The following is a 26945-nucleotide window of genomic DNA, read 5'->3' as shown; positions in this document are numbered from 1 at the left end:
GTCTTTGGAGGTCATCTTGATAGATAATTCGTTCTATGGTGTTTAGTTTAAAATAAACACAAATGCTGATACATTTTAATGAGTCGATGCATTGTTTTTTTAGGACTTTTTGTAATTGGAAAGAAAATTTCAGTGTTATAAATTAGACATAATAATTTGGGTTAAATTGGTTAACATGAATTTGACAGCTTATGCCCCTTTAATGTAAGTTAAGTAAATTAAGGGTAGATTTTCTTACCTTGAAGCTGTTTGGTTGTGTGTGAATGAAATGATGACTGGAAATAGGAAGTGTCAGAAAACTTATCAAATCCTGTGTCTACTGTCTCATCAATACCCGGAAGTATACCTAAAACAAAGTCACATGATCAGCAATCGGGAAAAAAATTTACAATTTATATTTTGAAAAATTTCATACCTTGCAGACCCAATGGCATGAATGGCAGCTTTCGGTTGTTGTCTGCTCTATGGTCGGGTTGTTGTCTCTTTGACATATTCCCCGTTTCTATTCTCAATTCTATTAAAGTATCATTTCAAATTTTTCAAATTTTGCGAATACCAAGATAAAAATCTGCAAATATTAATAATCTTTTTTATGTCAATTTTGATTGTCACTCAGCTGGATCAAGGTGCAACAATGGCTTCTCTCCAATATTAGATTCTAGAATTCATTACTATGACCTCCTTTTTGATGATCTTGTATTGCAGATTGACTTGATTTACAATTTTAGCATTATTGACCCATTTGTAGATCATGTATTGCTGATCATATTTGCTGTTTACAGTTTCTCTTTTTCTTATTTAGTGTTTGACCAACACATAATGACAATAACACCTATAAGCAGTCAACTCCCCAGCCCAGCCACCCCTTTTCTGGGAAAAATTTGTTTGATTATAAAGGGAATCACTGGAGCATGAACGAAGCGGGCCCCTACTTACGAAAATTTTGGATTCCCAATTGGACATCAATATCAAACTAATCACACAAAAATCCTCATCGAGATATTATCTGAAGAAGGCAAGTTTTGATATATTGAAAGACCACAAATCAATATGTTTTGTTTCCCCTCCCACAATGTTAAACTTTACACATATATACCTTGTTCTTAACACACCCCCCCCCCCCTTTTTGAGATGTAAACTTTACACATACCTTGTTCTGGATCATCAATATGATCATCAAGTAAAAGTTTCATCAGCCGCTGTGTATGTGACCTCTGACGGTTTAAAGTTGTCATGCGTAACTCTATAGCTACAGTTCTCAGTAACCAAGACTGGTGGTTTGTCACAAAAGGACCTAAAAGATCAGAAAAAAATAAAATGCAGAGAATCGACAAAAGTCGAAGGCTTGACAAATTTTTTTTTTAAAAAGTTTTAAAACATTAACCGGGGGTAACGTCGCACAAGGCAATCCCTACGTTCAGATAGGAATATGATACTCAGAAGGGAATATGAAGATTTGTTCCAAATCATGTGGGAAAGTTTCAACTAATCAAATGTTGATTTCGCTATCAAAATTAACATGCAGTGGAATAATATAAGTTATTGATATTATTGACTTTGAAAAAGCAATGTTTCTTTGCATTTTTGTGTTATGAATTTGTCATGAATATACACTACATTCCTCTTTTCCATAGTATTTCAATCTTGTTGCCTTTCAGACAAATTTAAAGAAACATGACTATTTTTGAAGCATTTCAGATAAGAACTTAATTGGGTAAATGGCAATTAAATATGTTAATATAGATCAATATTTTACAAAATAAATTATAACTAACCATTAAATGGCACATGCTGGAGATGCCTGTACAGAAAGTCCCAGGATGTTCTAAGATATCTTAAGATGGCTGCTGATGTATCTTTGTTTGCAGCTAACATATAAACCAACTTGTAGAAGAGTTCTGACAATTTTGGGGTCTCTATCAATGCTTGTGGTCCTCCAAGTGTTCCTATTCCTTTATCCAAAATTGTCAACAATGAATGAAGACAAGTCTTCTGGGATCCAAGAATACCTTTTTGAGTAAAAAATAAAACAAATCTTTTTACTGGTTATTGAAGTACAATGTATATCCCTGGATACATGTGAATGATGCTCACTAAATTGCACGTTTCTTGAGTATTATACAATGTATTTTTTCTATTAGTGGTAATAGTATAGAATGTGTAAAAAGTTATCAATATTTAGGCTTATTACTTACTGAATATTTAGATTATCAGTTAATGGCTAAGGCAGTAGCGAAGTCAGCCAGTAGAGCATTAGGATTATTAATTGTAAAGAGTAAAATGCATGGTGGTTTCCAGCACAAAATTTTTTCAAAACTGTTTGATACAATGTTATGGTCAGTTATTAGTTATGGCGCAGGTATTTGGGGAACAAGAGACTTTTCCTGCATAAATGCAGTCCAAAACAGGGCCATGAGATTTTTCATGGGTGTTGGCAAATACACACCAAATGATGCCATAGCTGGTGATATGGGCTGGAAACCTCCATGCGTTAAACAATGGTCAAGTGTCTTGAGACATTGGGCTAGGTGTTCTATAATGGACCCACACAGGATAAATTTTAAAATTTTTAAGTGGTCTTTACGAAAGTGTAATACTAGAATTAAAAACTGGAGTTTTAGAGTTATAGAAATGTTAAAATTGTATAATTATGAGCAATATTGTAATTTTGAATCAAATGTATTAAACAAAAATTGTATTAAACAAATTGAGGAGGATGTATTTGATAATTTTAAATCAAAATGGTGTACAAGAGTTGCTGCATATGCAGAGGGAAGTAAATTAAGAACTTACAAATTGTTTAAAAATAACTATTGTACTGAAAATTATTTGCAAAATATTATATCTTTAAAGAACAGAAGTTCATTTGCTAAATTTAGATGTGGGGTAGCTCCACTAAAACTAGATACTGGAAGATATGAAAAGAAAGAAGTCCACGAGAGGACATGTTTTAACTGTAGCTCTATTGTTGAAGATGAAATGCATGTCATTTTAAAATGCCCATTATATGTGGATCTAAGACAAATCATGATACATGAAGCTTTACATTTTAATGAACATTTTAACCTTTTATCAGATAATGAAAAATTTATATTTTTATTTAGTAATGACAATGTTGCTGCTATAGTTGCCAAAACCTGCAACAACATTTTATTAAGAAGAAATAGTATTTTATTTCACTAGTTTTTAAAGAAACAAATGTTTTAATATCATTTAGTAAAAATGTATATTATGTCAGAATTTTTAATTCTAAATGTGTAAAAATAAGTTTATATGTATATAGTATATCTTAAAAGTCTCTCATAAATCTTTTTAAGATTGGTACATGCAATGCAAATGTTTTAATGTTTTAAATCTATGTATGTGAATCTCATTTTATGTTTGTATGTGGTGAGACTATAATAAAATATTGAATCTGAATCTGGTTTAAAATGCAAGTATGCTAGGAAGGATAAATAAAACATGCACTATTATTGAAAATTTTTACCTATATAATTGTGTTACAAATCATAATAGGAAACTTGATAAATTAACCAAAGGAAATATGATGACTGCAGGACTGTATGCCCCAGGAAGTTTAAGATAGCAGGTGTCTAGAAAACAAAATTGTTACTTATACTTTCTCAATAAGAATCCTGAGAGTATTGCATTGCAATACATAGTCCCCTATCTCAATAAACACATACATATTTGTAAAGGGTTTGGCATGTGAACAATAAGAGATTTGATAGAGCCAAAAATTATTTTTTTTATTTTTCATGCATTCCCATTTTGTTAACAAGTGAATTTGTTGGTTACTGATCACTAATGATACCCCCCCCCCTGCTCAAAAGTATAAGGTAAACAAAAAGCTGTTGAGTGATGAATCTGAAAACGCTTCACATGTAGCTGACTAATAAAAACCCTGAATTAAAATTTCAAAAACCCCTCTGGCAATGGTTTAAATACATTTCAAGTATAAACTTTGAAATCATCACGGTTCTCTAGATATAGAGCAGAAACAAAATTGTTATGGACAGAGGGACAGACTGGTCACTATAGGGCGACCCGGCATGGGGAATTTATAGTTTCTTTTTTTCATATTTACTTCATTGTAGGCTAGTTTGTATACTTTTTATATACATGTATCAATTGAATTATAATCAAGTGATTGTTTATAGTATGTCTCCTGTTTACATTAATGTTTACAAACAAATGACAAAGCATCTATAATGACATATATGAAACAGTGTGACACTTTCCAATTCATCTTTTATATGAGGACTTAACTTCAGTACTTTTTTTAGAAAGTTTGGTAGGTTCTGTGTCACTCTCAAGTCTTTAGTTTTCAATTTATTGTTTTGTGGACCGTCTTATTTTTGGCCATGGCATTGTCAGTTTCCCTTTATATATTCATGATATTCTAAAGCTATTTTTGTATCCCATCTCAGGATCACAATAATAAAAATTTATCTACAAAATAAAAAAATACCATAGCGTGTTGACAACATTTATTGTTTCCTACTTACCAGGGTCTTGTAAATTTGTTTTGTTGACAGGTTTGGAAAGTTCAAATCCCAGCAGGTAGTGAGCAAGATTTGGTGCAGGCTGTTCTAGTGAGTAAATTATAGTGTGAAGTAAATACTGTCTTGTAGAATTTCTCACACCAGATAATGATATCTCTTCATCTAAAAAACACAAATCTTACTTTCAATATAAATCAAAGCTTTTCAAGTTAAAACTTGTGCATAACTCTAGATCATATTGTGACTTGATTTTGTTCCATTTCTTTTGAAAACTTTTCTGGTAATCCGAAATTTGTCAATGTTTTACTTTTGCTTGATAAAGAATTATGTGTATCTTATGAGTCTTCTTCCAGGTGAAATTGTATGCCAGAAAGGTGAAGTTGGTTTTGATTTAGCACCACTTTAGCTCAGTTAGATCATCTTTAATGTTACGTACTTGGCGTTTTTGAATCTAAAGAACAATGGGTAATTTCAATGTTCGTACCCCGAAATGAAAATAACTTCACATCATTGGTTAAATTTCCATTGTTTATGACATTTTTCACCAATCAGGACGTTTCAGTGTACACTTTTGAAAATATTACCCATGCAGTGTCTTCCCTAGAAAATTCTTGATGCATGGTGGGTCTAAGATGAATTTGCAATGCGATGCGCGGCGTTGTTTTGTAGAATTATTTTTATTACACTTGTGAAATGAATTGTGCATGTCAGTTTAAAAACTTCACATAAATCTGCAATACAGTCAGGAACAATACTTAACATTTTCTCTCAAGGCCAGCCTGGATCCAAAAGTTTTTTCAAGGGCCCTGTAGAATTTTTTTAGGCTCTACCAGGTTTGTTTTACTACAGGCACATGCATATTAATAGTCTTGAATGTTCTTATATAAAAGCCAAAAATATATGTTTGAAATACCTAATACATGTAGCTTGTTTCTGATTATGATGGAAATAATAAAGGAATTAAATAAACATGAGTTTTTCAGAATTAAAATCCATTTAACCATGTATTTTCAGACTGGTGAACTTTATATATATTTGTAATATTATTGAAAAAAAACAGCCCCCCTTTCCATACCCCTAGATGCAAATTATTTTTATAAAAAAAAAGTATTATCAGTTTCACCCCAAGAAATTATTAATTTTTCATAAATAAATCTTAGCAGTTAATCAAAATGATTTCCAAAATGAAATTCCTACTGTCTATAAATAACAATGAAATGTAACTGTTTCCTGTTAATAAGGGGTTTCCCGAATTTTCCCGCCAAAAAGCACATGGCTTTCAACAATTGTAAACAAAGCATTCAATTTGTGATCATGGATTAGTTTTAATTAATTTAATTTGGATATAGATATTCAACTTAAGGTACAGTCAAGCAATGTTTTTACTTTCTTCTGGATTAAAACTAGTTTGAAAGATTAGTTTCAAAAATAAAAACATCAAAACAAAAACGATCTGAATTGTGAATATTCAGTGACCCATAAATTTTTTGAACTCTGCTACGGAGGTCAAAGTTACATCTACAGAGCTTATGTTGTATTGTTATATGTATAACCGACTTTAAATAAATCTTTTATGCTTACATCATGTTTCAACCCAATGATGTGTATTCTCTGTTACAACTAATCAACTGCGTTTGATATAAATATTTCGATGTCAGACTTATGATTTCAAAACGTAAAATTTATACTGCAAAAGGTTTACTTTTTATTTGTTCACAGAAGGATATTTGGAAGCTGTATCAGGCTATACTATTTATCATTAAAACAATTTGAACTCCCGATTTCTATTATGCAATCGAAAACTTGAATGTTGTTCTATCTAATCAACGTGGTTGTAAAATCAGAGCGTTGCATCTAATAACGATCAATTATCAGTCCAGTGAGTTTGAAACACCTGTAGAGTTTTGTCAATTGTCACTTCATATTGTAAGATAATAAAAATTTCACACATAGCGGGATGCATAGCGGGTATGATAAATGCATGGCAGCCAAAATTTTATGCGTAGCGGTACCGCCATGCATGAATAACCTAGGGAAAACACTGCGGCATGATGCATTAGATTCTGAAACGGTCAATTCACAATCTTCATTTTAAACTAAATCTTTTATGTTGCATTACTGCAGTTTCCAAACTTATGTCATGATTAAAAGTTTTCTTTATTAAGATCCACTACCACTTTGAACATATACCACCCATGTTTTCAACACTCCCCTCAATTTAAGTGCTCCAATACATCACAAGCTCAAATTTCTTTTCTAAATCATTTTTTTTTTAGGGGCGATTCACAATTGCATAACAACTACCTTCTCAATTAACTGTTTATAGACTTTTCAAATTCATGCTGAAGATGACGACCAACTTCTTATAAACTGTTAAGAACCATAGCAGTTAAGGTGTAAATAAACTCATCATAGATACCAGGATTAAATTTTAATTAGGCCAGACACGCTTTTTGTCTACAAAAGATTCATCAGTGACGCTCGAATCCAAAAAAAGTTAATAAGTAAAACCAGTATTAAGGTACTATTTCTAATGCACCATAATTATAACACTGTTTAGACCAATAGGATACTTTTGGAGACTTCATCAAATTGAAGGCATTGCTAGGTTTAGAATTTTTATGAATCTTTCAAATTTCAAATTAAACCTGTAAAGCTATCAACATTCAAATGAAAGGTAATATAAACTTAAATATGGTGATTTCCTTATGTTGTATACACAGATCTAGAACAAAATCGGGAATTATTTTTGAATTCCTGAAAATTGATAAGATATGTATCATGAAAACTAACCAAACTTTCATCACTAACCATCCATAAAGGGCTTAGTTTTCATCATACAATTTCTTATCAATTTTCAAGAATTCATAATCATTCCAGATTCAAATCATACTATATGAGTAGCTCAATATAGTTTTTGTCTTCCCTGTGTAGAAAGTCTCAGAATTAGAGACATGGGGATTACAATTTGCTGACGATGGCGTAATAGAGAATATCATATGGCTTTTTCAATATCGCATCTGTATCAAACCGAGACACCAATATAATCCCAAGAGCTCTGCTCGAGGGATTATATTGGTTGAGGGTTGATATGGTGTGTGATATTGAAAAAGCCATATCATATACACTTTATTATATACATATACCTCAAGTAGATGTTTTTTTATGTAACATGACGTCATACAGATTATAGGTTTGACATGCCTTTGCAACAGTGACTGCAATCGATGACGTGACGTCATACAGATTAACCCTTTCGCCAATGAGTCCCGGTTTACCGGGATTCACGCTTCAGACAGCTGACGATGAGTCCCGTTTTACCGGGATCGGAATACCTCTTTTATATTTCCCGCTCAAAACAGTGCAAACATGAGTTATCTTTCTTTGATGAATACCCGGATTAAAGTGTAAACATGGTGCTTCCGTTTGTTGAAAACCGGGTCAAAATCAGACGAAATTTACGAAATTTACGAGAATTTGAAATGAGGGAACATTTTTTTTGAAAGAATATGGAAGAATTGAAGCGAAACTAGTTTACTTTTTTGACATAAAATGTTGTTTTATGTACAAAACACTTGGAATGGACATCGTTCAGTGTGAGGAATTTGTGCAGCCTCATAAAAATTTTCAAAATTTTGCCGTTTTGGGTTAAAAAATTACGATTTGGGGTCTAAGAGCAGAATTTTGAGAATTTCACCAAGATAATGCCGAAAATGTGAAAATTCGAATATTTTATGAGGAAAAAATTATCAAAACATGAACAAAACTGTGAACATGGTGTTAGTGAATGAAATAAATACACAAATAACTACAAACAAGTTTTTATTGACATTTATTATGAAGATCTCCCACTTGAGTAATAGTAGCCAGGGAAGCCATCGTCTCAGAGTAGCTTCTGTCTGGGCAGCAATCGGTGAAAGGGTTAAAGGTGTGATAAAGCTTTTGCAACCGTGCTGCTATCGATATCATCACGGGTGGCTGATACAGCACGCTTGCCAATGATTGTACTACACATACAATTTATCTGTATTTACTACTAAGTATATAATAAAGCTTAAGGTATATAATATCTAGAAAACAGAATTTAAAACAAATTTCAGTCTAACAATAGTTGTCACCTTTAACCAAATATCAATTGAGATTTTTCTCACCTAATGGCACAAGATAAGGCAAAGTTGGTCAAGAAATTTCATCCCCAAACCAAAATATTGATGTATGGGTGGCATTAATCATACTTTTAAGCTGAGCTTGATTCTTAATAAACACAAAGATCATGAATACAAATGAACAAAATCACAAAACAAACCTTTTTCTTCATTCAGAATGATCATGTTGTCTTGTGATACTTCTGGGTCATCAACTTCTAAACATTCAACAAATCCATGCAATAATTCACTTTTAGTTTTCTGTAATAAAAACAATTTGAAATTAATTGAAATAGAAAAATATAACCAAGTAGAAGGGACAAGGACATACCTGCCAACCTCTGATACCGTCAAAGAGGGAGATCTCCCCCTTATCTATGACAGCTTAGTGGGAGATTTTGCACAAACAACATTTTTAAGTATGACCTCTTTATTCATTCATCTACAAAACACATACAAGTGTTAATAGATATACTTTATTTCTTTAAATATGGTTATATGATCCTATACAAGGTGTGTTGGTTCTTTCCTTTTACATCATCTTTTTTTAATATATGCATCCCATCAGAACAACTGTTCAATCTGATATCTCTAGTTTCAAGTGATCAACCATATTCTCATTTTTTATACATGAATAAGACCGTTAATTTTCTTGTTTGAATTGTTTTACATTGTTATTTTGGGGCCTTTTAATAGCGGACTATGTGGTATGGGCTTTGCTCATTATTGAAGGCCTACAGTGACCTATCGTTGTTAATTTCTGTGTCATGTTGGTCTCTTATGGAGAGTTGTCTCATTGGCAATCATACCACATCTTCTTTTTTTGTCACAGATGATGCATGAATTGTATACACATTCACTTTACATTTAATAATCTTGTTCAATACATTTGTTATAAATTTCAATTCAAACAATGAATAGAAGTATAATTCTTTTAAAATATAATTATTTTTTTCGTCCTAAAGCATACACAATCCTTTAATCCTGTGTTGATCTTCATTGGTCACTGAAAATATTTTATATTGTTTCCAGAATAACTGCTCAAACAAATATGTAATTGAATTGATATTTCTCAAAATATTTCTTAGGTTTAAAAAGTCAAGCTTGGTCTGTAATTTGATACATAAATACTCAATAAAATTGAGAATGGAAATGGGGAATGTGTCAAAGAGACAACAGTTAACTTTATCATTACTCAGCTTATTGAAGAATTTATTGATATTTATACATTAAGTTGTACTGTAGAAGTAATATTATTCTCTAAATAAATTGCTTTGCTGAGCACAGCTGGATAGGACCGCAGAGGTCCAACCCCTAACAGTTGGGACCAAATTGGTCACAATATTAGCACTTGATACAGGTCTGAAATTAAATTGTTATTAAACATTTGACACATGAAAGGTTTCAGACACAGAATAACTGTAGTCAAAGAACTAAGAATTTGTTATATGATTTTAATTTATATTTAATTTTTTGCTATTGTGCAATATACTATGCTGTTGCGAATTTCCCTCAAGATATGGTCATAATTTCAATTCAAATTTCTAATGGAGTTTGCAACCATAATTACCCATTTCAATACATTGTCCTATCAATGTGATTGGATAACCTCCTTTAGACTGCTTTAATATTGTCTTAATTGTACATTAACCAGAAAACCCTTGTTTTTGTCCCTTTTTTGCCCCTAATTCCTAAATGGTTTGAGCCATAACCCCTTAAAGTCAATCCTAACCATCTCTTTGGGGTATGGAAACTTGTGGTTTAATTTCAGAGAGATTCATACACTTAAACACAAGTTATTGTCTGGAAACTACAAAAATTCTTATTTGGACCCCTTTTTGGCCCCTAATTCCTCAACTGTTTGGACCATAAAACCTAGATTCAATCCTAACCTTCCTTTTGAGGTTATAAACCTTGTGTACAAATTTCATGGATTTCTATTCACCTATCCTAAATTTATTGTCCGGAAACGAACTGTTTTCGTACGATGCGGATGAAGACGACAACAACGTGATACCAATATACGACAACAAAAAATTTTTGTGGTCATATAAAAATTGTCTTTCCTTGTGATATGTTTTAAACATTTTTTACGCAACTATAATGGGTCACCATATCTTTTTTGCTGTAATAACTGTGTATACGTAATATCTTTGGAAAAATATATACAATCTAGATATTTGATTTGCCATATCTCAGAGAGTATAACTGTTACGCATAGATTTTTTTTCATGTTCATGTGCAGCTCTTGATAGTATAGTTGCATATGGATTCCATAAAACTCTATGACGTGATAGTATAGTTGCATATGGATTCCATAAAACTCTATGACGTGATAGTATAGTTGCATATGGATTCCATAAAACTCTATGACATATTCAATGGATCGCATCAACTCTTCACTGTGTATCTCCATATCAAAACAAACGATATCATCCATCACCTTATGAATTAATGATATACAAACAATAGAATACCTGATCAGCTGTGTATAGATTGACGAGATCAGCTTGTGATTTAATGATATACAACCAATAAAATACCTGATCAGCTGTGTATAGATTGAAGAGATCACCTTATGAATTAATGATATACAACCAATAAAATACCTGATCAGCTGTGTATAGATTGACGAGATCAGCTTGTGATTTAATGATATACAACCAATAAAATACCTGATCAGCTGTGTATAGATTGAAGAGATCACCTTATGAATTAATGATATACAACCAATAAAATACCTGATCAGCTGTGTATAGATTGACGAGATCAGCTTGTGATTTAATGATATACAACCAATAAAATACCTGATCAGCTGTGTATAGATTGAAGAGATCACCTTATGAATTAATGATATACAACCAATAGAATACCTGATCAGCTGTGTATAGATTGAAGAGATCACCTTATGAATTAATAATATACAACCAATAAAATACCTGATCAGCTGTGTATAGATTGACAAGATCACCTTATGAATTATTGATATACCAATAGAATACCTGATCAGCTGTGTATAGATTGACAAGATCACCTTATGAATTAATGATAAACCAATTGAATACCTGATCAGCTGTGTATAGATTGACAAGATCACCTTATGAATTAATGATAATCAACCAATAAAATACCTGATCAGCTGTGTATAGATTGACAAGATCACCTTATGAATAATTGATATACCAATAGAATACCTGATCAGCTGTGTATAGATTGACAAGATCACCTTATGAATTAATGATAAACCAATAGAATACCTGATCAGCTGTGTATAGACTGACGAGATCACCTTATGAATTAATGATATACAAGCAATAGAATACCTGATCAGCTGTGTATAGATTGAAGAGATCACCTTATGAATTAATAATATACAACCAATAAAATACCTGATCAGCTGTGTATAGATTGACAAGATCACCTTATGAATTAATGATATACCAATAGAATACCTGATCAGCTGTGTATAGATTGACAAGATCACCTTATGAATTAATGATAAACCAATTGAATATCTGATCAGCTGTGTATAGACTGACGAGATCACCTTATGAATTAATGATATACAAGCAATAGAATACCTGATCAGCTGTGTATAGATTGAAGAGATCACCTTATGAATTAATAATATACAACCAATAAAATACCTGATCAGCTGTGTATAGATTGACAAGATCACCTTATGAATTAATGATAAACCAATAGAATACCTGATCAGTTGTGTATAGACTGACGAGATCACTTTATGAATTAATGATATACAAGCAATAGAATACCTGATCAGCTGTGTATAGATTGAAGAGATCACCTTATGAATTAATAATATACAACCAATAAAATACCTGATCAGCTGTGTATAGATTGACAAGATCACCTTATGAATTAATGATATACCAATAGAATACCTGATCAGCTGTGTATAGATTGACAAGATCACCTTATGAATTAATGATAAACCAATAGAATACCTGATCAGCTGTGTATAGACTGACGAGATCACCTTATGAATTAATGATATACAAGCAATAGAATACCTGATCAGCTGTGTATAGATTTAAGAGATCACCTTATGAATTAATAATATACAACCAATAAAATACCTGATCAGCTGTGTATAGATTGACAAGATCACCTTATGAATTATTGATATACCAATAGAATACCTGATCAGCTGTGTATAGATTGACAAGATCACCTTATGAATTAATGATAAACCAATTGAATACCTGATCAGCTGTGTATAGATTGACAAGATCACCTTATGAATTAATGATAATCAACCAATAAAATACCTGATCAGCTGTGTATAGATTGACAAGATCACCTTATGAATTATTGATATACCAATAGAATACCTGATCAGCTGTGTATAGATTGACAAGATCACCTTATGAATTAATGATAAACCAATAGAATACCTGATCAGCTGTGTATAGACTGACGAGATCACCTTATGAATTAATGATATACAAGCAATAGAATACCTGATCAGCTGTGTATAGATTGAAGAGATCACCTTATGAATTAATGATATACAACCAATAAAATACCTGATCAGCTGTGTATAGATTGACAAGATCACCTTATGAATTAATGATAATCAACCAATAAAATACCTGATCAGCTGTGTATAGATTGACGGAGATCACCTTATGAATTAATGATAAACCAATTGAATACCTGATCAGCTGTGTATAGATTGAAGAGATCACCTTATGAAAGAATGATATACAACGGTTTTACAACCAATAGAATACCTGATCAGCTGTGTATAGATTGACGAGATTTAATTATATACTGTGAAAGTACATTAATTCGTGGGTATCAAATTTCGTGGTTTGAGCAATATTTACATGTTCGCTGGTTTTTAAATTTGTGGATTTTAGTTTAAAAAAAAAAAATTAAATTGAAAAATTTAAGCCTTTTTAAAAAAAAATGTAGGTTACAAATAGCCTGAATTGAAGGAAAGTGCAATGTAAACATTTACCCCGTAGTGACAACACTAATTAACCCAAGATAAAGTGATCAACAGATTTAAGACCATCAAAGGTGTAAATTAGGCCATAAACATGTCACCTAAAGAAAACAGTAACATACACAAATGCTAGAAACGTATCTTGAATTGTCAAATAATTCATATTAAAATCAAGCCCATATGTACGAGAACTATGAGGATATAAATTGAACACATTATCATACAAGCATATCAATACCGGAAATCTGTCTTTCATCGATCAAAAATATTTTTTATGAGAATTAAAAGATCAAAAGTTGTACTGTTCAGGTTATAAATATTAAATGGGTATAATCCTGCATGCAGTTGTAGTTCTGTGACTGTTATTAATGTATTCTCAGATTTGTCATGGTTCAATATATTCTCTAGATCATATCAGAAGTCAAACCTATATGGGGATCTTTCCATGTCTTGATTTTGAAAATGGTTGGTTTTTTTCATTGGACACTTAAATTCGGGGATAAAGTGATCCACGAAAACCACGAAAATTGATACCCCACGAATAAAAGTACTTTCACAGTACAAGCAATAGAATTCCTGATCAGCTGTGTATAGATTGACATGAATTATTAATATACAACCAATAGAATACCTGATCAGCTGTGTATAGATTGATGAGATTTAATAATATACAAACAATAGAATACCTGATCAGCTGTGTATAGATTGACGAGATCAGCTTGTATGCCTGCAGCTCTGCTCACACTGAATAAAATCTTCATAGCTGACATAGCATGATAAGGCATAACTTGGTTAAAAGTTATGTATCTGCAAAGTAAGTAATGTATATAATATACTATGAAAACTTTAAGGTATCTGGAAAGTAGATAGTATTTATAATATACAATAAAAAGTCTAGACAGTAAGTGGTCAATGTATCATTTTCTGTATTAACCAGGTGCTCTGCAGGGCGCAGCTTTATACAACCCCAGTGGTCGAACCCTCAACAGTTGGGGCAAATTTGGTCACAATATTCAAGCTTGATACCGTCTGAATTTTGATTGTGATCAAATTTTTGACATAATATAGGTTTTTGCCACAAAATTAATGTGGTTCAAGATCTCACACATCTATTGCACAATACTGTGCAATTGAATATTTCTTATTGAAACTTTTCAAAATTTGAAATTTGAAAAATGTTGGGAAAAAAAAAAAATCCCTTACAAAAAATGGTAAACTGAGATCCCCCCCAATTTATTGAAACCCCCCCTTGGAGCAATAACCCTTAAACTCAATCCCATGCTTTCCTTTGTAATATTGAACCTTGTAGTACGATTTCAGAGAGATCCATACACTTAAACACAAGTTATTGTCATGATTGTTTGGAAACTAGAAACATGCTTCTTTTTGGCCCTTAATTCCTACATATTTTGGGCAATTAACCCAAAACTTAATCCCAGCCTCCCCTTTTGTTATATGGTACATTGTGGTACAATTTCAGAGCGATCCATGCAATTACACACAAGGTATTGTCTGGAAACTAGAAAATGCTTGTTTTGGCCCCTTTTTGGCCCTTACTTCCTAAACTTTGGCCGACAACATACCATTATACGAACCCAAAATTTTTTTGGGGTCGTATAAAAAAACAATGGAAGATAAGTTTGAATAAATCAGTATTGCCTGATGACACAATTATTGCCTTGTGATTATAGTTTTTTACAAATAATATCTTTAGTGTGAATAGTGATTACTTGCAAAATTTTCAAACACCTTACAAATTTATTTTTGCATTGTTTGGAACCAAAAGAAAACTTTGACTCATATAGAAAGCTGGATCACTATCCCTATGTCTGGCTTTATGTGACAGAAGTAGGCTTGACAAAAAAAACCCAAAAAATTCAGCAAATTTTATGTTTATAAAAGGGGAATAACTTATGAACGGTAAAATTGATGCCACCAAATTTGGAACTTAATCTGTGTTTGGTGGTAATAAGCATTGTGTAATAGTTTTTTTTAACATTTGGTTGAAGCAAACTAAAGTTAAAGAACAGAAACCAATTTTGGTGACATACAAATCAGAACTAATCTATAAATAAAAGACTTACTTAGCCACATTAATTAGATGGTCAGATTTTCCTGTTCTTGGGTTTATCCCTCTTAAAAGCCTGTCCATTTGAGAAACCATTATCGAAACTCCCATTTCTCTACAAGCATCAAAAAACTCCTCTGCTTTGTCTAAGGTGTATTCAATCAATTGTAGACAACAAAGTGAAGCTTTTTCCATGTACTTCTTTCCTGAAATATAACTGAAAGCTCATTTTAAACTGTATATGGATTGAAATTACAAGATGCATTGGTGATCATTTTTTCATGCTTACACTTTCTGTCTATCTTGTCTATCTGTATAGTTTTCATAATCTAAATGGTATCTCTTGATTTAGAAAAAGCTTCTGTAAATTTTTAATGAAATTCCGTGTAAGTTTATTGATGTTTGAACTTTAACCCTAGACTTCACTAAATGTTGAATTAAAACTGTACAATTGATATAAAAGTTTCAGACAATTTGTTAACATCATTCTTGTTTCCTTGACAGAGAGATCTTTTAACCCCTTTATATATGATATTTTTCAACAACAGTCCCTATAAGGTTATTATAACGGGTGTAAATCATACCTGGAACATTTGAATAGGTCTCTAATACTTTTGCAACATCATCAAGAATTCGTAAAACCTGTAAATGTAACATAGAAATTAACATTATACTTATGACAAAAATAATTAAATTATCTAACTGAACCACTTTAATTTGCTGTATTTTCCTTTTTGATGGGGACATTAAATCCAAAGCTTTAAGGAGCATGCAATGCTCTATGCACATTGAAGAACTCTCACTAATTGGTTGTCAATTGCAAGATCTGCCCCTAAATAATAAACCCTCTTCATCCAAGGCAGATCAAATCTTCCTTTTATATCTAAATTTACAGTAATATAATTTTTGATAGCCACTGGAAACATTGATTAAATAAGGCATGAAAATGAGGAAATGGTCAGATAAACTTATTTAAATCAGACAACTCCTTCAAAAAACTAGAGGCTCTAAAGAGCCTGTGTCGCTCACCTTGGTCTATGTGCATATTAAACAAAGGACACAAATGGATTCATGACAAAATTGTATTTTGGTGATGGTGATGTGTTTGAAGTTCTTACTTTACTGAACGATTTTGCTTCTTACAATTATATCTATAATGAACTTTGCCCATTAGTAACAGAGAACTATATTTGGTAGAAATTAACATATATTTACCAAATTAATGAAAATTGTTAAAAATTGACTATAAAGGGCAATAACTCCTTAAGGGGTCAATTGACCATTTTGGTCATGTTGACTTATTTGTAGATCTTACTTTGCTGAACATTATTGCTGTTTACAGTTTATCGCTATCTATAATAGTATTCAAGATAACCAAAAACGGCAAAATTTCTTTAAAAATTACCAATTGGAGGGCAGCAACCCAACAACCAGTTGTCCAATTCATCTGAAAAATTCAGGGCAGATAGATATTGACTTGATTAACAATTTAACTTCTTGTCAGATTTGCTCTAGATGCTTTGAATTCATAGTTATAAGCCAAAAACTGCATTTTACCCCTATGTTCTATTTTTAGCCGTGGCGGCCATCTTGGTTGAATGGCCAGGTCATCGGACACATTTTTCAAACTAGATACCCCAAAGATGATTGTGGCCTAGTAGTTTCAGTGGAGATTTTGTAAAAGATTACTTAGATTTATGAAAAATGGTTAAAGATTGACTATAAAGGGCAATAACTCCTAAAGGGGTCAACTGACCATTTTGGTCATGTTGACTTATTTGTAGATCTTATTTTGCTGAACATTATTGCTGTTTACAATTTATCTCTATCTATAATAATATTCAAGAAAATAACCAAAAACAGCAAAATTTCCTCAAAATTACCAATTCAGGGGCAGCAACCCAACAACCAATTGACCGATTCATCTGAAAATTTCAGGGCAGATAGATCTTGACCTGATAAACATTTTTATCCCGTCAGATTTCCTCAAAATGCTTTGGTTTTTGAGTTATAAGCCAAAAACTGCATTTTACCCCTATGTTCTATTTTTAGCGGTGGCGGCCATCTTGGTTGGTTGACCAGGTCACGCCACACATTTTTTAAACTAGATACCCCAAAGATGATTGTGGCCAAGTTTGAATTAATTTGGCCCAGTAGTTTCAGAGGAGAAGATTTTTGTAAAAGATTAATTTAATTTATGAAAAATGGTTAAAATTGACTATAAAGGGCAATAACTCCTAAACGAGTCAACTGACCATTTTGATCATGTTGACTTATTTGTAGATCTTAATTTGCTGAACATTATTGCTGTTTACAGTTTATCTCTATCTATAATAATATTCAAGATAATAACCAAAAACAGCAAAATTTCCTCAAAATTACCAATTCAGGGGCAGCAACCCAACAACCGATTGACTGACTCATCTGAAAATTTCAGTGCAGATAGATCTTGACCTGATAAACATTTTTATCCCGTCAGATTTCCTCAAAATGCTTTGGTTTTTGAGTTATAAGCCAAAAACTGCATTTTACCCCTTTGTTCTATTTTTAGCCGTGGCGGCCATCTTGGTTGGTTGACCAGGTCACGCCACACATTTTTTAAACTAGATACCCCAAAGATGATTGTGGCCAAGTTTGGATTAATTTGGCCCAGTAGTTTCAGAGGAGAAGATTTTTGTAAAAGATTACTTTAATTAACGAAAAATGGTTAAAAATTGACTATAAAGGGCAATAACTCCTAAACGGGTCAACTGACCATTTTGGTCATGTTGACTTATTTGTAGATCTTACTTTGCTGAACATTATTGCTGTTCACAGTTTATCTCTATCTATAATAATATTCAAGATAATAACCAAAAACAGCAAAATTTCCTCAAAATTACCAATTCAGGGGCAGCAACACAACAACCGATTGACCGATTCATCTGAAAATTTCAGGGCAGATAGATCTTGACCTGATAAACATTTTTACCCCATGTCAGATTTGCTCTAAATGCTTTGGTTTTTGAGTTATAAGCCAAAAACTGCATTTTACCCCTATGTTCTATTTTTAGCCGTGGCGGCCATCTTGGTTGGTTGACCGGGTCACGCCACACATTTTTTAAACTAGATACCCCAATGATGATTGTGGCCAAGTTTGGTTTGATTTGGCCCAGTAGTTTCAGAGGAGAAGATTTTTGTAAAAGTTAACGACGACGGAGGACGACGACGGACGACGGACGACGGACGACGGACGACGACGACGGACGACGGACGCCAAGTGATGGGAAAAGCTCACTTGGCCCTTCGGGCCAGGTGAGCTAAAAAGTACAATATCTAACCTTCTTTAAAAGTCCTGAATGATTGAGCATGTGTATGAGAGTTATCTAACCTTCTTTAAAAGTCCTGAATGATTGAGCATGTGTATAATAAGAGTTATCTAACCTTCTTTAAAAGTCCTGAATGATTGAGCATGTGTGTAATGAGAGTTATCTAACCTTCTTTAAGAGTCCTGAATGATTGAGCATGTGTATAATCAGAGTTATCTAACCTTCTTTGAAAGTCCTGAATGATTGAGCATGTGTATAATGAGAGTTATCTTACCTTCTTTAACAGTCCTGAATGATTGAGCATGTGTATAATGAGAGTTATCTAACCTTCTTTAAAAGTCCTGAATGATTGAGCATGTGTATAATGAGAGTTATCTAACCTTCTTTAAGAGTCCTGAATGATTGAGCATGTGTATAATCAGAGTATGTCCAGGAGATTTGTTAACAGCTACAGTTCCTCCGGTCTGTAACTCTACCATTTCATCTGTAAAATCTTCAGCCCTTATCTCGTGGCATTTCAACAGTTTAACAAATATCTCCAAGGCAGCTGAAGCAACTTTCCACTGAAATGCAAAATTATTTGAATATTTCTACACTACATGCAATACATTTGATTGTGCAAAGAATCATCAGACCTATCTACTTTCAATGGAAGAAAAGCCATTTTGTGTGCAAAAAAAAATAAATGTAAAGCCAAAAAGAAGAGTTTTTATTGCTGATATCGATCTTCATCTCAAAATCATTGGAGACTTTCAATATGAAGCAATTATTTACACCTCCTACAAATGAAAGATTGTTCCTATCACTGATTCAAGTGGAATTCTTTGCTAAAACACAAACGTATGTTTGTTGACTAGCTTGCTGCTTGTGTATAGAAATTTCGGGTGGTGGTTTTCAACCAGCAATCAGGCCTCCTCCACCAAAACAACTGATTACAATAAAATTGCACAATAATGCTGAAAGTGTCATTAACCATCAATGTTATGCATCAAATATTAAAAAATGCAAGTTACACACTGTCCACAACCTGGACTATATAAATCATAGGATGCTAACAGTGTCCTCTGACCAACTGTCTCTGCTGACATGAAGGATTGCTGACACAGGAATATTTTTAAATGTCAAACAACAAGTAAATTGCATCATTGTGAGAATAGTTAATCTTAAAATAATGTCAATTAGCAAAAATTTGTCACTACAAATAAACACACAAAGCTCTGAATCAACAGAAAGATTTCTTATACTTAATAGTGTTACAGTGAATTCTGGCTAAACCGAATCCTGCATTAACCGAAAACCTATATAAACCAAGCATTTTCTTAAGTACCATCATATCAAATTGTATGTGTTGTGAATCTGATAAAACTGAACGTAGGCCAAAACCAACCAAAATGTTAAGTCCTGAAGAGGTTCGGTTGAAACAGGTTTTACTGTACTATAAATATTTGGTGACTGATGAGATATTGAAGAAATCAAAATGATAAACTGATACATGGTTTACCTTTTCAGCTGGATCCTTGTATGCTCTGGTATCAAACTTTAAAAACACATCATCTCTAATAAAACTGAGATACGGATCAAAACCTGGAGATCTTAGCCCTGTGACTAATCCTGCTGGCACAGGAATATCTGACAAAGAGTTTATCAGACCCAGGAAAGCCAGGATCATTGGGTATTCTTCATTTCTAGTCTCTATCTCTTCTAGCTCTATCTAAAATATAAAAATTAATGGAGCATGAGCAAATTCATGATCACCAATTAGAAAGATAAATATTAACGGGGCATTAGCTGTCAAGTTCATGTTCAACGATTAGAAAGATAAATATTAACGGGTCATTAGCTGTCAAGTTCATGTTCACTGTGTTATAAACATTGTGTTAAAATTTTATTGATTTTTATTCACTTATATTAAAGTTGAACATATTTATGACATAAATCTTACTTGAAGTCCACTTGGCTGCTTCCCTGATCCAGAACGATTTGTTGGTATAATCTAAAAAATTACAAGAATTATTATCATGCTATTAAGCAATCTCTATGCGTTTTATATATTTTTTTTTTTTTTTTTATTTTATACTCGATAGGATAAGAGACACTCTATACACACCTTTTAACTATTTTAAAAAAAATCCTTAAATACAAATTGTAAAACATAGTAAAATGTCAAAAATGCTTTAAAATCATCCAATTTAAAAAAAAAAAATCTTTTGAAACTTGTAGTATAATTTCAGAAAGATCCATACACCTTTCCACAAGTTATTATCTCTGAAAACTGGAAAAATGCTTATTTGGGCCCCATTTTGGTCTCTATTAACTGTCAAGACCATAATTCCCAAAATCAATCCCAATCTTCCTTTTGTGATTATAAACCTTGTGTTTAAATTTCATAGATTTCTGTTTACTAATACTAAAGTTATTTTTCGGACGATGTGATAACAATATACTGCAAATTTTGCGGTCGTATAAAAAGACAACTCAATCAAATCATATACATATTGTACCTGAGAAACTTCTAAGGTTTGCCACAGATTAGCAGCAATATCAGGTGTTTTAGCTATAGCTGATAGTGTCAGTAGTATCTGTGCTTTAAGACCTGGTGGTACACTGCATGTTAGAAGACCAAACAAGCAGACAATCAAGGACCACTGTTGGTTTTCACAAAAGGCTATTCTACAATTCTCATTCTGTAAATAAATAATTACAATAAAAAAAGGCAAAAAACAAGAGAAGAAACTCTTAAATATCTTATAAACAAATAATAACTAAAGAAGTTTTGTATCAAACTTAAAAAGCAACAGATTCATTCTTTTCATGAGGAATGTGTATGTTTTTACAAAACTTTCACATTCACACCCACTTGCCTAGAATAATGTATCACAGATAAAACTGTAAACATCACCAACATCACCAACATCACCTTTAATCCAAAATACATTAAATGCATATAATTAAGCAGGATAGACAGACAAACAGACAGACAGACAGAAACAGATGCAGAGTGCAGTTCGTTACAATTGCAGCCCTGAACAGTCGGGGCAAAATATGGACACAATATTCATAATTGATACAGGTCTGAATTGGGATTGTAATTAAATATTTGACAAATAATAGGTTTCTGACACAGAATAAATGCTTATTTGGGCACTTTTTTGGCCCCTAATTCCTAAACTGTTGGGACCACACACATCAGTTCAATTTATCATAGTTTTTCAAGAAGACTGTATTTATTAAGACTGACATCAGTTGTGTAATTATTACCACTGTATTTACCTTCTCAGCAATAACATTGGCAAGTCTCAAGACAGATACAAGTCCCTCTAATTCCTTTAATGTTATGCCTCTGATATGGGGAGCTCTTTGTGACACCTCTGAGGAGGTTGGTGTCTCTCGTCTCAAGCTTGAGTAGTATTGGTTCAGAGAGACAAAGATATGGTTCCAGGATACAGAACTTGAGGGACCACCTGTAAATCATAAAAATCCATTCCAGTTTATGAAAAAGTTTAAAAGCATGCACAGCAAAATTATTGACCCTGCTTTTTTATTTTGTACCACTATAACATGAACATGCATCTAATGTTTTTAATTTCAAATGTCTTGTTGTTTAATGCGATACATAATACTATATCTAACCTTCCATATGGCATGTGGAAGATTATTTTAGGTGTTTTACCATCATGACATGCAGAAAGTTTTTTGTTGTTTCTAGAATCATGTGTGAAATGAAATTAAACTGTTGAAAAGATTTTTATGTTAATCCCAATACATTTATCTGAATACCTGATGCTAGACCATTTGCTTTCAGTAGTTCAAAACAATGGAGTGCCGACTGCGTGTTGCTGGCTAAACCTGTCAACATGTTGATATAAGGTACATACAGTGAAGGTGGCAGTAGGTCTCCAGCTAGACGTATAAACTTATTTAGAGACACCTGAAAAATGAAACATAATAAATAAAAAAAAGCTTTTTTTCAAAAATAAGACCTTAGAACTATATAACTAGAGGCTCTAAAGAGCCTGTGTTGCTTACCTGTATTTACTGATTCTTTGGAAATCATGTAAAATAAGGTTAAAATCATAATTTATAGTAAAAGATATCATTAGATACTATAATAATATCTAAAATATTAGAAAAAACTGCAAAATTTCTGTAAAATTACTAACTCTGAGGAAGCAACCCAATGACTGGTTGTCAGATTTGCCTAAAAATTACAGGGCAGATATATCTAAATCTGATTTACATTTTTGCCACCAGTCAGATTTGCTCTAAATGCTTCAGTTTGAGAGATATAAACCAAAAACTGCATTTTACCCTATGTATTTTTTTTAGCCATGTCTGCCATCTTGGTTTGCAGGCAGAATCATCAGACAGATTTTTAAACTAGATACTCTTATGATGATTGTGGACAAGTATGGTTACATTTTGTCTTAGTAGTTTCAGGAGAAGATTTTTGTAAAAGAATACAAAAAATTAAAGAAAAATTGGTAAAATTGACTATAAAGGGCAATAACTCCTGAAGGGGTCAACTGACCTTATTTGTAGATCTTACTTTGCTGAACATTATTGCTGTTTACAGTTTATCTCTATCTATAATAATATTCAAGTTAATAACCAAAAACGTCAAAATTTCTGTAAAATGACCAATTAAGGGGTAGCAACTCAACAACAGGTTGTCCGATTCATCTGAAAATTTCAGGGAAGATAGATCTTGACTTGATAAATAATTTTAAACGATGTCAGATTTGCTCTAAATGCTTTGGTTAAAAGCCAAAATATATATTTTACCCCTATGTTCTATTTTTAGCCATGGCGGCCAGCTTGGTTGGCTGGCCAAGTCAACGGACACATTTTTAAAACAACATACCCTAATGATGATTGTGGACAAGTTTGGTTTAATGTGGTCCAGTAGTTTCAGAGGAGAAGATTTTTGTAAAAGTTAATGACATCAACGACGACAACAAAGACACCAGACGCAAAGTGATGAGAAAAGCTTTTTTTCAAAGAATGAAGTTTAAAACTTGTCAATGCAAACAGGAATGTGTCAAAGAGACAACATGAACAATTCAACCAGAGAGCAAAAAACAGCCCAAAGCCACCAAAGGGTCTTCAACACAGAAAGAAAATCACACACCTGGAAGCAAACTTCAGCTGGCCCCTACACAAAAATGTGTACTAGTTTCAGTGTTCTCCCCAGCGCCTTTTAGCATCATGGTAATGTGATTCTATATTGCTAGAATGTGATCTGAAATTATTTTCTTATAGATAGTGTTATAGATGTGATGCTATAATTTCTAGAAACAAGATGGTATTTCATAATTTCCTTTTTACCAGGATGATGTAAATCATTTCTAAGGAGAACAATGCTAGTTTAGCAAACTTTTTTTATAACTATGATTACCTGTTTTTGAGGAGATCTGTAATGGTAAACAGATTCATGCATATTACTTTCTTGGGGGAACCAGTATTCAACTGATAAGTTCATTCCAAGAGGATCTTTACCATATATATTTCCTATCTGTAAATTAAAAAATAAATACTGACCAATAAAGCATACACATGGTTCATTTGACCTTCTGGCACAATTTATAATGCATTTTTGTTATTCAATAATTGCTTCCTGAGTTATATCTTGTCTCACTATTTTTTACATTTTGTCCCAGGTTAATGTTGTTTTTTTTCAATTTTTTACATATATTGTGTCATAGATCAAATTATCGTTCAGCGTATAATGACTTGTTTTTGTCACTATCTCTTTTGATTTTCAATTGATATTTTATAGTGTGTCTTTCTATGTTGTAATGTTATACCACTGTTTCAGATTCTTGTGAAGGTTGGCACCTGCTAAAACATTTAAAACCGCTGCATTTGTATGCACCAGACTGTACTTAGTCAGGAACCTGTTGTTCAGTGGTAGTTGTTTGTTTATGTGGTTCATAAGTGTTTCTTAGTTTTTATATAGATAAGACCATTGGTTCTCCTGTTTGAATAGTTTTACACTAGTCATTTTTGGGCCCTTTAATGCTGGCTGCTTTGATGAGATCTGAGGCTCTGTGTTATAGACCTTACTCTAACCTATAATGGTTTACTTTTACAGATTGTGACTTGAATGGAGAGTTCTCTCATTGGCACTCATACCACATCTTCTTATATCTATATATGAGTATTCTAAATATATTAAGTAGTGAATGTTACTACAATTTCTAACATTAAAATCATTATAAATGTTTTACCAAAAGTAGAAGATACTCAAATCCATGGCTTGCTGATACAACATCTGATTCTTCCACTAAAGTCTGTGAGGCCGATAACCTTGCTACCTCATCACTTCTATTTCTTAATTCCTTTACCTTAAATCAAATATTTGTCAATATGTGCTTATTGTTATCTTTCAATCATTAAGTACCATTAGATAAAATCTTGTCTTATTGGAAGAAACAATGAAAAACATAGAAGTAGAGTACTCTGCAGTACTCTGGTGTGTAGTTTTTTCATTAGCAAACAATCTCCTTAATTCTATATTGATTGCACGGTTTGTTACTCCTGCTGTGGGGACGTAGTAGAACCCTATTTTTGGTATATGCCCAGTTATGGGGTTTTTGCTTGGGAAAGACCTGTCTAATTCAGGAGATAACATTGCTACTTCATCTCTTCTATTTCTTAATTCCTTTACAGCGAGTTGACTGTTAGTGTTGCTCTCCATCAATTGCAATTCATTCAAAATTTTGACCAAATTGCAATTTGTTTTATAAAATCAAATTGTTCAACTGGTCAGAAATTTGAACCAACTACTGTAGAAAACCACAGCCAAGTCATGAAAGTGCAAGGTGATAAAATAAAACATACTTACAATCCTATAAGATTTTAACTCCACTTTAATGATGTTGTGACAAAATTAGTTTTCAGTTTGTATATATAGTTATATTATATTCATTTCCATGCTGAAGGGGAACTGTTTATTTTGAATTGCTATTAAATTGTCCAAACTAAGCTTTCATATAGTTTTTCTTTCTAAAAGTATTCTATATTTATAAGAATCAGACATTATGTGAATTAAAACATTTCATATTCAGTAACATATGTGTAAAATTGCAATATATGTTTGTAGGAAGTTTCCATGGGGGAGATAATAACTTTTCTTTCAAAAAGTCTTTATTCAAAAGAATAATATTTTAGGTTATCTCCCCTGAAAACTTATTTTACTGAATATATGATGTTTTATTTAAAATGATATCTGATTCTTATAAATATAGAATACTTTTAGAAAGAAAAACTATATGAAAGCTTAGTTTGGACAATTTTATAGCAATTCAAAATAAACAGTTCCTCTTCAGCATGGAAATGACTATAATATAACTATACAAACTGATAAACTAATTTTGTCACAACATCATAAAGTGGAGTTAAAGTCTTATAGGATTGTAAGTATATTTTATTTTATCACCTTGCACTTTCACATTTTGACTGAACAATTTGTTCAATATTCTGACCAGTTGAACAAATTGGTTTAATAAAACAAATTGCAATTTGGTCAAAATTTTGAATGAGTTGCAATTGGTGGAGATCAACACTAACAGTCAAGTCACTGTAATTTAAATAAAATATTTGTCAATATGTGCTTACTTGTTATCTTTCAATTAATAAGTATTTTTTCAAAATGTGTCCTTACTTTACAAATGCACAGTGGTTTGATGTCATACAGAGAAGGAAGTATGAATGACAGATGTGAGGGAGCAAGGCAGGTGGATATATGGGGTTAAATTAACAAGTCCTCACCATTCCCTATTGGGGATTATCATAACATTCCGATCTTTTCTCAAAGGAACAAACCAAGACCCAACTTTTCAAGGAGGACATCAAAAGAACTGATTGAAGAATTTAGTTTCCTGTTTGTATTTAGAACATTTTGTTTTTTTTTAATATATGAACTGATCAACTAGAGAAGTTTAT

At 32.3% G+C, this 26945-nt stretch overlaps 1 protein-coding gene across 1 annotated transcript in view; it reads right to left on the bottom strand.

Annotated features, from left to right (window-relative positions):
• LOC139492254 (nuclear pore complex protein Nup205-like) overlaps positions 1-26945 on the bottom strand; it is a 74968-nt gene that overhangs the window by 28717 nt on the left and 19306 nt on the right. Inside the window, exons 10-25 of the mRNA XM_071280455.1 lie at positions 25229-25345; positions 24397-24513; positions 22779-22929; positions 22272-22462; positions 21503-21685; positions 20944-20994; positions 20503-20712; positions 19382-19564; positions 16278-16335; positions 15710-15899; positions 14312-14432; positions 8812-8911; positions 4509-4667; positions 1776-2009; positions 1151-1294; positions 239-346 (exon numbers count right to left, since the gene is read on the bottom strand). Coding sequence (XP_071136556.1) covers positions 239-346; positions 1151-1294; positions 1776-2009; positions 4509-4667; positions 8812-8911; positions 14312-14432; positions 15710-15899; positions 16278-16335; positions 19382-19564; positions 20503-20712; positions 20944-20994; positions 21503-21685; positions 22272-22462; positions 22779-22929; positions 24397-24513; positions 25229-25345 — 2317 coding nt within the window. The remainder of the gene's footprint in view (positions 1-238; positions 347-1150; positions 1295-1775; positions 2010-4508; positions 4668-8811; positions 8912-14311; positions 14433-15709; positions 15900-16277; positions 16336-19381; positions 19565-20502; positions 20713-20943; positions 20995-21502; positions 21686-22271; positions 22463-22778; positions 22930-24396; positions 24514-25228; positions 25346-26945) is intronic.

Source organism: Mytilus edulis, chromosome 10, assembly GCF_963676685.1.
Source record: "Mytilus edulis chromosome 10, xbMytEdul2.2, whole genome shotgun sequence".
Lineage (NCBI taxonomy): Eukaryota > Metazoa > Mollusca > Bivalvia > Mytilida > Mytilidae > Mytilus > Mytilus edulis.
The sequence above is the reverse complement of the archived record's forward strand: the minus strand, read 5'-3'. Positions and strand labels throughout refer to the sequence as shown.